The sequence below is a fragment of the Poromitra crassiceps genome (assembly GCF_964638095.1).
Source record: "Poromitra crassiceps genome assembly, chromosome: 1".
Lineage (NCBI taxonomy): Eukaryota > Metazoa > Chordata > Actinopteri > Beryciformes > Melamphaidae > Poromitra > Poromitra crassiceps.
The window spans coordinates 101,587,378-101,599,574 of record NC_139623.1 but is presented as its reverse complement, the minus strand read 5'-3'; the positions used below and the strand labels follow the sequence as shown (position 1 = coordinate 101,599,574).

At 43.5% G+C, this 12,197-nt stretch overlaps 1 protein-coding gene across 6 annotated transcripts in view; it reads left to right on the top strand.

Annotated features, from left to right (window-relative positions):
• The window catches only part of ksr1a (kinase suppressor of ras 1a), a gene marked incomplete at both ends in the record, with an annotated part of 66,482 nt that overhangs the window by 48,351 nt on the left and 5,934 nt on the right, over positions 1 to 12,197 (top strand). For 2 of the 6 annotated variants that reach the window (XM_083649520.1, XM_083649515.1), the window contains 11 exons: positions 187 to 256; positions 674 to 757; positions 2,809 to 2,870; positions 4,714 to 4,823; positions 8,987 to 9,155; positions 9,529 to 9,570; positions 9,840 to 9,888; positions 10,009 to 10,078; positions 10,817 to 11,110; positions 11,648 to 11,844; positions 11,945 to 12,041. In XM_083649520.1, the coding sequence (XP_083505646.1) occupies positions 187 to 256; positions 674 to 757; positions 2,809 to 2,870; positions 4,714 to 4,823; positions 8,987 to 9,155; positions 9,529 to 9,570; positions 9,840 to 9,888; positions 10,009 to 10,078; positions 10,817 to 11,110; positions 11,648 to 11,844; positions 11,945 to 12,041 (1,244 nt within the window). The remainder of the gene's footprint in view (positions 1 to 186; positions 257 to 673; positions 758 to 2,808; positions 2,871 to 4,713; positions 4,824 to 8,986; positions 9,156 to 9,528; positions 9,571 to 9,839; positions 9,889 to 10,008; positions 10,079 to 10,816; positions 11,111 to 11,647; positions 11,845 to 11,944; positions 12,042 to 12,197) is intronic. The other 4 variants (XM_083649519.1, XM_083649518.1, XM_083649517.1 and 1 more) reach the window with 4 other exon arrangements.

Genomic DNA, 12,197 nt, shown 5'->3' with positions numbered 1-12,197 from the left:
TTCTTTATTTGATGTATTAGACAGACATCTCATTCTCATGATTTCTGTGTGGTTGAATCATATCACAACTGACCTCATTTTAAAGACTAATTCTACATTTTTTAATGTTTTTCTTTTTTACGTGATTAACCACTGCTGTCACTTCATGCTTCTGTCCTTTCCTTCCTTCTCTCTCTCTCTGCCTAGATAACGTAGCAGTGCACCGCAGCTCCCCACAAGCAATGAGGAGAGACATCGGCCTAGCAGTCACACACAGGTAGTGTTCCTGCTTATACTCAGTGCTTTTGACGTCCGATTATATATTGATAAGCAAACAAGCTATAATTAATAAATATCCGTTTGACTTCCTGACAAAGGCTTGATGCCGAAACGCGTCAAAGTTTGGCCATGTCATAATAGAGGCATAATAAAGGCATTTTAATCTTTTAAAATGAGTGTGCCTTGCAGTGTTTTGTATTTATTCAGCCTATAGGTATCCCTTTCCAAAGAACACCTCGTCCTCAAACAAACAACTTTTTGAGTCCAGGAAGCGCTCCTTCCTAAACATTTTTGAAGCTATAATTAATATTAACACAATGTTTATCTACATCTCTTCAATAACACTTCAAACCCACCTAATCAAGTAGTAATTCTCTATGAAACCATGTCAACAGCTTTGCTTGTATTTGCGTAGGTTTTCAACCAAGTCCTGGCTGTCGCAGACGTGTCAGGTGTGCCAGAAGAACATGATGTTCGGGGTTAAGTGCAAACACTGTCGGTGAGTAGAGCTTGCCATTTTAAGTGGGCAGTCCACCTGTAGTGTTTAGAGTGTCTAGAGGTGGGGGCAGTCCACCTGTAGTGTTTAGAGTGTCTAGAGGTGGGGGCAGCCCACCTGTAGTGTTTAGAGTGTCTAGAGGTGGGGGCAGTCCACCTGTAGTGTTTAGAGTGTCTAGAGGTGGGGGCAGTCCACCTGTAGTGTTTAGAGTGTCTAGAGGTGGGGGCAGTCCACCTGTAGTGTTTAGAGTGTCTAGAGGTGGGGGCAGTCCACCTGTAGTGTTTAGAGTGTCTAGAGGTGGGGGCAGCCCACCTGTAGTGTTTAGAGTGTCTAGAGGTGGGGGCAGTCCACCTGTAGTGTTTAGAGTGTCTAGAGGTGGGGGCAGTCCACCTGTAGTGTTTAGAGTGTCTAGAGGTGGGGGCAGTCCACCTGTAGTGTTTAGAGTGTCTAGAGGTGGGGGCAGTCCACCTGTAGTGTTTAGAGTGTCTAGAGGTGGGGGCAGTCCACCTGTAGTGTTTAGAGTGTCTAGAGGTGGGGGCAGTCCACCTGTAGTGTTTAGAGTGTCTAGAGGTGGAGGCAGTCCACCTGTAGTGTATAGAGTGTCTAGAGGTGGGGGAAGTCCACCTGTAGTGTTTAGAGTGTCTAGAGGTGGGGGCAGTCCACCTGTAGTGTTTAGAGCGTCTAGAGGTGGGGACAGTCCACCTGTAGTGTTTAGAGTGTCTAGAGGTGGGGGCAGTCCACCTGTAGTGTTTAGAGTGTCTAGAGGTGGGGGAAGTCCACCTGTAGTGTTTAGAGTGTCTAGAGGTGGGGGCAGTCCACCTGTAGTGTTTAGAGTGTCTAGAGGTGGGGGCAGTCCACCTGTAGTGTATAGAGTGTCTAGAGGTGGGGGCAGTCCACCTGTAGTGTTTAGAGTGTCTAGAGGTGGGGGCAGTCCACCTGTAGTGTTTAGAGTGTCTAGAGGTGGGGGCAGTCCACCTGTAGTGTTTAGAGTGTCTAGAGGTGGGGGCAGTCCACCTGTAGTGTTTAGAGTGTCTAGAGGTGGGGGCAGTAGTCTCTTAAAACAGACTGTCTCATCTACATCTGGCGAATGCAGCTATATACAGTCTGTACGTTACACCCCCAGAACATGCACAAGGAAGTTCGGAAAAAAACCTTCAGACAGGAAAGAAGTTAGACGGAATCCGACCAATCACGACACGTGTCCACGAAAAATGCGGCATATTGGATTCTGATTGGACTAATGAGCGGAAGACCCGCCTTTCTGCGATTCTGATTGGACTAATGAGCGGAAAACCCGCCTTTCTACTTCCCATTCCGGTTGGTGCATGATTCTCCCCCACGAAGTACAGACGGTATGGCGGAAGCATTTGAAAATTGCGGAAGCCAACTCGTCTGTTCTAAGAGACTATGGGGGCAGTCCACCTGTAGTGTTTAGAGTGTCTAGAGGTGGGGGCAGTCCACCTGTAGTGTTTAGAGTGTCTAGAGGTGGGGGCAGTCCACCTGTAGTGTTTAGAGTGTCTAGAGGTGGGGGCAGTCCACCTGTAGTGTTTAGAGTGTCTAGAGGTGGGGGCAGTCCACCTGTAGTGTTTAGAGTGTCTAGAGGTGGGGGCAGTCCACCTGTAGTGTTTAGAGTGTCTAGAGGTGGGGGCAGTCCACCTGTAGTGTTTAGAGTGTCTAGAGGTGGGGGCAGTCCACCTGTAGTGTTTAGAGTGTCTAGAGGTGGGGGCAGTCCACCTGTAGTGTTTAGAGTGTCTAGAGGTGGGGGCAGTCCACCTGTAGTGTTTAGAGTGTCTAGAGGTGGGGGCAGTCCACCTGTAGTGTTTAGAGTGTCTAGAGGTGGGGGCAGTCCACCTGTAGTGTTTAGTGTCTAGAGGTGGGGGCAGTCCACCTGTAGTGTTTAGAGTGTCTAGAGGTGGGGGCAGTCCACCTGTAGTGTTTAGAGTGTCTAGAGGTGGGGGCAGTCCACCTGTAGTGTTTAGAGTGTCTAGAGGTGGGGGCAGTCCACCTGTAGCACCTATATTGGTTGTCTAGAGTTCTGCCTTGTTTTTCCGCAGGTTAAAGTGCCACAACAAATGCACAAAGGAAGCTCCTTCCTGCAGAATCTCCTTTCTGCCAAGTAAGCTCCTCTACAGCTTTTGTGTTGTCCCTTGCATTTGGTGGAAATGATATATTGCACACACATACAGTACAGCACATATACAGTACAGCACATATACAGTACAGCACATATACAGTACAGCACATATACAGTACAGCACATATACAGTACAGCACATATACAGTACAGCACATATACAGTACAGCACATATACAGTACAGCACATATACAGTACAGCACATATACAGTACAGCACACACATACAGTACAGCACATATACAGTACAGCACATATACAGTACAGCACATATACAGTACAGCACACATACAGTACAGCACATATACAGTACAGCACATATACAGTACAGCACATATACAGTACAGCACATATACAGTACAGCACATATACAGTACAGCACACATACAGTACAGCACATATACAGTACAGCACATATACAGTACAGCACACATATACAGTACAGCACATATACAGTACAGCACATATACAGTACAGCACACATACAGTACAGCACATATACAGTACAGCACATATACAGTACAGCACACATATACAGTACAGCACACATATACAGTACAGCACATATACAGTACAGTACACATATACAGTACAGCACATATACAGTACAGTACACATATACAGTACAGCACACATACAGTACAGTACACATATACAGTACAGCACATATACAGTACAGCACATATACAGTACAGCACATATACAGAACAGCACATATACAGTACAGCACATATACAGTACAGCACATATACAGTACAGCACATATACAGTACAGTATATATACAGTACAGCACATATACAGTACAGCACATATACAGTACAGCACATATACAGTACAGCACATATACAGTACAGTATATATACAGTACAGCACATATACAGTACAGCACATATACAGTACAGCACATATACAGTACAGCACATATACAGTACAGTATATATACAGTACAGCACATATACAGTACAGCACATATACAGTACAGCACATATACAGTACAGCACATATACAGTACAGCACATATACAGTACAGCACACATACAGTACAGCACATATACAGTACAGCACATATACAGTACAGCACACATACAGTACAGCACATATACAGTACAGCACATATACAGTACAGCACACATACAGTACAGCACATATACAGTACAGCACACATACAGTACAGCACATATACAGTACAGCACATATACAGTACAGCACATATACAGTACAGCACATATACAGTACAGCACACATACAGTACAGCACATATACAGTACAGCACATATACAGTACAGCACATATACAGTACAGCACATATACAGTACAGCACACATACAGTACAGTATATATTAGGGTTGGACGATGTCTACCAACTCGACGATGGACGATGGCATCGTTGTTTGGCGGGGGTGGGGGGGGGGTCGTCATGCCAATCTTTCTTTTTTTTTCAGCTGGTATAGGCAGGCATTATATGATTATATCACGTGTTTTAGCGTTATCAATCTGTTTTGGCAATCGGCACATAAAAGCATAAATGGGAATTCTCCATTCTCATATTTAGGCTGAAAATCTGCAGATTGTGATCACTGGCCAATCGATCAGTGCACCCCTAGTTAATAAAGCACACCAGTATAATGATGCTTCAGCACAAGGTGGTAAATGCGTTGCTTGCGTTTCCCTGCGGACACGCACACGGCTCTTATACTAGACATCACGATGTTACGATAGGGGGGCGCTGAGACCATCGTCTGTGCCCGACATCGTTGATCGCCCCAACCCTAGTATATATTGCACATATACAGTACAGTGTGAGAGTACCTATTTCTCTTCTAGTCGCCAAGATTCGGCGGACTGAGTCTGTTCCATCTGATATCAACAACCCAGTGGACCGGCCGTCAGAAGCGCCACAGTTTGGCACACTACCAAAGGCCATAACCAAAAAGGTGAAAAGGTTTATGAGTTCTGCTGCATTACACCACACATAGGACTGCAACTAAAGATTCGTTTCATTGTTGATTAATATCTCGATGATGTTCTCGACCAGTCGGTTAGAAGTTTGGTCTATAAAATGTCAGAAAATTGTGAAAAATGCTGATGTGTTTCCCAAAGCCCATGATGACATCCTCAAATTGTTTTGTCCACAACCCAAAGATATTCAGTTTCCTGTCATACAGGGGTGAAGAAACCAGAAAATATTCACATTTAAAGACCCCCTAAAGTCATGTTTCAAGATTTATATAAAATACCGTACTCTACTTTGAATAATAATCTGATGGTCTGATGTCTGATGGTCTGATGTCTGATGTTTTTTCCCACACAAAAAATTCTATATTATCTTTTTAAAATCCTTAAGATGACTCCACCTCCTTCTCCCTCATTTAAAAATGCAAAGCAACCAATCAGGGTTATCTAGAACCTAACTAGCCAATCACAGCATACAACACAGGCTTTCAACACATTCTCACTCCCAACTTGTGACAAAGTGACGACAAGGCTTCCTGAGCGATCTGCAGTCTGATGAGTTGGGAGTGAGAATGTGTTGGGGCTTTAAAGACGAGATAATGGACTCGGAGTCCTCTTTGGACTTCCCTACGGCTGTGCAACAGTCTCTGACTCAGGTGACAATCGTTGCCAAGAAACTCATCCTGCAGGAGTGGAAGTCCCCCTCTCCACCCTCTTTTCAGCTGTGGCTTGCGGACATGACATCTGTTATATGGATGGAGAGACTCAGGTTCCTGAGGACCAACTCACTCGGGAGATTTTTAGTTGTTTGGGACCCGTTTCTCCCCCACCTCGACAAGCTTAGGGGCGATGGGTGACTCGCACTGGCTGGTCTCCGATAGACCCCCCTTGTGAAACAATGATATATATTCTTGTAGAAGCCATAAATATGTAAGATATCATCTTTGTTTATTTGAAAGGGGGAAAAGCACATGTCTGGTAGCCTCCTCTTTTATTTTGTTTTGATTTATCTTGTTGTTGCTATTGTTGTTTAATTTCCATGTTTGTTTTTGTTGTTTCCCCCCCCCCTTTCTTTCTTTTCTTCTCGTCTTGTCTCACATTGTCCATGTATTAACATAAAACTGAAAAACTGAAAATAAAATATTAAAATTTAAAGACGAGATTAAACCAACGGAACCCAACTGGCGCGTGGGTCGGAGTCACGTTTCAGACTGAAAACAAAACTTGTCTGAGATGACAGTTTGAGAGGCGGGCCATAGTAGCATGTCGATGATTTGATTTGACAATTCTGGGGGCTGGATTTGGCATTGGCAAATCTAGTGGGATTCAGGGTGTTGTGGCGCTACGCGAGTGAGAGCCGCAGCCAGCCAGCTGCCTTTGTGTGGAGCGGAGTGGAGAGTGCAGCCTGCCGGTCTGGAATCTCAGAGGGGCCGGGGTCTGAATTCGGCCTTAACTACGTTAACTAACGTTATCCTGGAATGCGATTTTAATGAGCCAAGTACATTTCTTTGCATTCTTAGACATTACCTTTTGCTTTATTTTGTATGTTACATACAATTGGCCAAGTTATTAGTTAGTTTATGGGCTAGAAATTCTGCCAAGTTTCAGACACTAGGCGCTATTTCCTCCTGAAATGAAGATTGATTGACAGCTGCCATGTCGTGATATGATTGGTTGAAATGGGGTAGAAATTTGATAGTACTATGTGACATCAGCAAACTGTAGATTACTGTTATGAATGAAATCTTGAAAAATGAACTTTACGATTACGATTACGATTACTAAAACTTTATTGTCCACAAGTGAAATTCGTCTTTGGTTCCACCGCAGACATGTCTCAAAAGATAAAACACAACAATGCACATGACAAACACATGAAACACATGAAACAATGCAATTATGACAAAGAACCTGGCTAGACATCCACAAAATAACCACACATCCACAAAACAGTCAACACACATTCATCCACACCGATGCACAAAAGTAGGCTACACCTCCCATTGCAGGTCAAAATTACAAATCATAGGTCTACGACCTGTCCAATTCAAAATCAAATTAAAAAACATTCAGGAGAAGACCTGCTGTACAAAAAACCTCAGCAAAGTAAGAAATTAAAACACCACCCTAAGCAGCATCTACCGCATCCTAGTTTTATTTATTGCCATGACAGCATCTGGGACAAAGGACTTCTTATAGATGTTCCTCTTTGCCATCGGTAGCCTGTAACGCTTCCCTGAGGGTCAAAGTTCAAATTCACTGAACAGTGGATGAGAGGGGTCCTTAATGATCCTGTCAGCTTTACTTCTAATTATTTCATCGTATAGACTACTTAGCTGCTTCTGTGGCTTCCCTAGGATCTTGGAGGCCATATTCACTATTCTCTGCAGCTTGTTTCTCCATTTAATGTTCAGATTGCCATACCACATAATCATATTAAAAGATAAAATACTTTCCACTAGGCTCTTATATACAGTTTCTAGAATGTTTTGGCTTACCCCAAAATTGTTGAGCTTGCGTAGCAAGTGGAGGCGTTGTGAACATTTTTTAAAGATGTGATCAGTATTTGCTTTAAAAGTAAGACTGCTGTCAATGTATGTTCCCAGATATTTAAAATCGTCAACCATCTCAATCGTTTGTCCATTGATGATTAGTGGCTGCATTGAATTTTTATGGTTTTGTAAGATTAGCTCCTTAGTCTTTGAGACATTTATTTCTAAGGAGCTTGTTGAACACCAATTTTGAAGCCTCAAAACATGGTTAAAGTATAAATTCTCTCTCTCTGTGTCCCCCTCCTGCAGGAGAGCAACCAATGCCATATCATCTGCATACTTAAATAAACGAAAATATACATGATCAATAAGAAATTCATTTGTGTACACAGAGAAAAGAGGAGGCGAAAAAATTGTCCCCTGTGGTGCTCCTGTGTTCAACACAATCACATCTGAGACAATACCATTTACAAAGACTCTTTGGGGGCGATCAGAGAGGAAGTCTCTGATCCAGTGAATAATTCTGCCGTTGACCCCTAGATCGAGTAGTCTCTGCAGTCTCTGGTATGGATTTGCATGGTATTAAATGCAAATGGAAAATCAATAAAAAGGACTCTAACATAATGTCTGGGGACTTGTAGATGTTTCGCTATAGTATTGAACAAAGTTACAGTTGCATCGTCTGTGCCCCTCTTACTCTTATATGCAAACTGTAGGTGGTCTAGGCCACTAGATACAGAGGCTGTCATATGTCTGCTTAAAACTCTCCATGCATTTACCTAGGATGGAGGTGAGTGCGATGGGCCTAAAATTGTTCAATTCTGAAGCCCCCGGCTTTCTAGGAATGGGCACAATGTTTGATATTTTCCATATTTTGGGTACCGTGCACGAGTCAAGCAGGAACTGAAATAACTTAGTAAAAACTCCCTTTAATTGCTGAAAACAATCATCAGGCCCTGGGGCCTTATTGGGCTTGATACTTGCCAAACTTGAGGCAACTTCATGTTCTGTGAGTTTAATTACAGTGAAATAAATAATATATTAATGATATATTAATGTGAAATAGTGTGAAAAACTAAAGAAATCTGATTTTAGTGAATTTTTTGCATACATTATTAAATAGGTACACTGAATACCCAGGTATTTGAACTAAAATAAAAAATAAAATAATTTTTGGCTTCAGCTAGTCTTTAACTGCTGAACAATGGACAGGGATTGGCTCCAGGATTCATGATGTCACAAATCATGCTCGTTGAAAATGGCCTTTTCAGTGAGCTCTGAGAAACTTTCCACTTTCAGCAGACAAATGTGAAAACAGCCGTGTAATGTCAAACTCTGCACAGACAGCTCAAACATCCAACTGTAGAAACAAGAAGAAAAACATATTTTTGACTTTAGGGGGTCTTTAAGAAGCTGGAATTTGAGATTTTCCACTTTTTTTTCTTAAAAGTTACTCAAAACGATTAATAGATTATCAAAATTGTTGGCAATTAATTTAGTAGTTGTCAACTAATCAATTAAGCGTTGCAGCTCGACAATGCAACTGCTTCACCTGCACTGTGCTGTGTTTAAAGGCACAACATAGCATTTGTGAACGTCACTGTACCACCGGCTGATCTGTGTTGTTTGTACGCACACGCACGTCTCAGCAGGATCACCCTCCAGTGCTGAACCAGCTGGACTCCAGCAGTAACCCCTCCTCCACCACCTCTTCTACGCCTTCCTCCCCAGCCCCGTTCCAGCAGAGCAACCCGCCCAGCGCCACGCCGCCGCCCAACCCCTCGCCCAAAGGGCACCGCGACAGCCGCTTTCACTTCCCCGGTAAGGCTCAGAGGAGCTCCGTTACGGGGCTGCACAAATATACACAACCAGATAGCCGCACAGACTCATGCAAACACACACATAATGCACCTACATGTCTGCATATTGCACAAGTGCATGCTAGCATTGTATGCGTATTACTCTGTATTAGGCAGAATGTTTGCCTGAATCACTTGTTCCAGTTTAATTATATTGAATGGAAGGAGCAGCAAAACAATCCTCCTCTCTCCCTCTCTCTCCACACATACTGTAGGACTAACTGACGACTGTGTGTTTGTGAAATAAAACAAAGTTATTTTAATTCAAAGCATCTCTAACCAAGAGTCTCTCTCCCTGCCATGCTTGCCGGTCTTTCCCTCTCTTTTTGCCTAAGCTGCCTGCTACTTTCAGCATAGACAGCAGTTTATCTTCCCTGGTGAGTTGACGGTCCCAAACTGTCATGCTGCGTTGTTAACCCACTCTCCAGTCCTTAGATTCCCATCGGCTCTCTCTACCCCTGTGCATGTTGTTGATGAGAGACATTTTCTCAATAGCTTTTATTGGCTCCATCTCCTGGCATGTTTGGGAATTGCATGTTTGGTCTTGTAAATGTTTGTGGTTGACAACAAGATGCTGTTGCCCAGAGCCTAAAGGAGTTATTCTTTACAAACCATCTATACCTGTTTTTCTTTTTACTTCCTACAGACGTCTCCAGTCCTATTAGCTTGCACTCTGATATCCTCCAAGACACTGTGTAAGACCATCATGTCAATTTAATTTATATAATAAATATTCTGTTTCCAAGATGGTATAGTTTGGCTGGTGTGCGTTTCTATGTATTTTACTCCGCTGATGTCAATTCTCTGTGTCACAGCAGTGAGATAGAGCAGTCGGCTGATGATATACACGCTGAGTTGGTTGAAGATGAAGATGAAAATGAAGAGGTAATGTTACAGCAAACAGTGTTTGAATTCCAGTTCATGTGTTTTAGTGACCGTTTTTCCTGTCAGGTTTTTAAATGTTGATGAGACTGTACTGTCAGATCAGTGTGTCATTGAAAGAGTTCATGATACACAGAATGACAAACCAGTCTGACACCATGGTGATGAAGACTGAAATTATCATCCAAATGGCATCCATCAGTGATCGCATGGTGATAATCAGAAATTTTGGCTGAACTGGTTTGAACATTAAAATATGCAGTTTGTCAGTGTAAGGCATACAGACTACAGTAATGAATATGATGAACTGACACAAAGCACTGTAGCCATGGCCTGCAGAATGGTCCGCTAACTACCTGTATTAGAAAAATACAGGTAGTGGCGAGGCCACGCAGCAGCCAAACTGCGGGCGAGGCCGTGCAGCAGCCGAGCTGCGTATGCGAGCTGCAGGGCCAGCTCGGTGAGCTGCAGGGCCGGCGAGCCCACGCAGCGGGCTAGCCTAGGAATCGAGCGCTGCCTAGTATGACAAATAGGCGAATCTCCCAACATGTTAGCGTGTTCCTTTAAAAGAAAAGCACAATTTGTTTCTTTTGCATTGTTCATGAAGGCTCATTTCCTTTTCATGCTGACTATGTGTTATAGGTATTTAAGTGGGTACATCTGGATAGTTTGGGGTAGACTAACACTTGAAACTTGTATCCTTTCATGCATGTTCGAATAACAAAACTATCAATGTTCTAGGAAGGGGAGGAGGAACTGGAGGTGGAAGAGGAAGAGCCAGACATGGAGGAGGAGAACGGGGAAGAAGGCGAGGAAGAGGAAGATGAGGGGGAGGGGGAGGACGAAGGGGAGGAGGGGGGGATGAACGGCGGCTCGGACGGCGAGTGTGACGGCGATGAGCTGGACGACCTGCCCAGCTCTCGGGGGGGACAGTGGAAGGGCCCCATCTCCCGCAAGGCGAGCCAGACCAGCGTGTATCTGCAGGAGTGGGACATCCCATTTGAGCAGCTGGACCTGGGAGAGCTCATAGGAAAGGTGAGCGGAAAAAAGCGAATGAGGATCATCTTAATCAGACAAGGACAATCAAGAGATTCTACATAGGCCTTAAAGGATAAGTCCACCCGAAAATGAAAATTCAGTCTTTATTATGTACTCACTCCCATGCCGATGGAAGGACAGGTGAAGGTTTTTAAGTTAAATTAAATTAAATTAAACATTTAATTAAAATGAGCACTAATGGGGGATAACAATTTGATAAAAATCTGGAAAAAACAAACAAACAAACAAACAATTGAAGTGAATGGTGACCCAACTTTCAAGCGTAAAAAAAGGGTATAATCTCCAGACGCCCCGAGATGCCAAGTTGACTTGAAAAGACATAATTTCCACCCCGTTTTTAGTTGAAATCTTCACTGTAGTTTGAGCTGTTTCCCTGGCAAGCTCCACTCACCCGTCCTTCCATCGGTATGGGGGGTGAGTAGATAATGACTGAATTTTCATTTTGGAGTGAATGTATCCTTTAATCTAGATGTTTCTGGAAAGGCTATTTTGTTTTGCCATTTGTTCATCCAGGGCCGCTGGGGCAAAGTGCACAAGGGTCGGTGGCATGGAGAGGTGGCCATCCGACTTCTGGAGATCGACGGGAATAACCAGGACCACCTGAAGCTGTTTAAGAAGGAGGTGATGAACTACCGACAGACCCGGCATGAGAACGTGGTCCTCTTTATGGGGGCCTGCATGGCTCCACCCCACCTAGCCATTATCACCAGGTGAGAGGAAAAATTGCAAATACACCTCTAAAAAGGTATCACCTTCTCTTTCAACCTGAATCTGTTTTCATCTCCATTTTTCCCCCTTCTCTCTTCCCAGTTTCTGTAAAGGGAGGACTCTGTATTCAGTTGTTAGAGACACTAAAAACACTCTGGATATTAATAAGACCAGACAGATTGCTCAAGAAATTGTAAAGGTGAGTTTTTCTGTCTAAAAGCTATTTACAGTTTATGTGCTCTTTATGCTATATGGGTCCAGTTCAGACTTTGACTTAAACACAGCGGTGTTTCACTCAAGTTTAATACACACACATAAGCATACGCATTATGATATCTGATTCTGATATCTGATT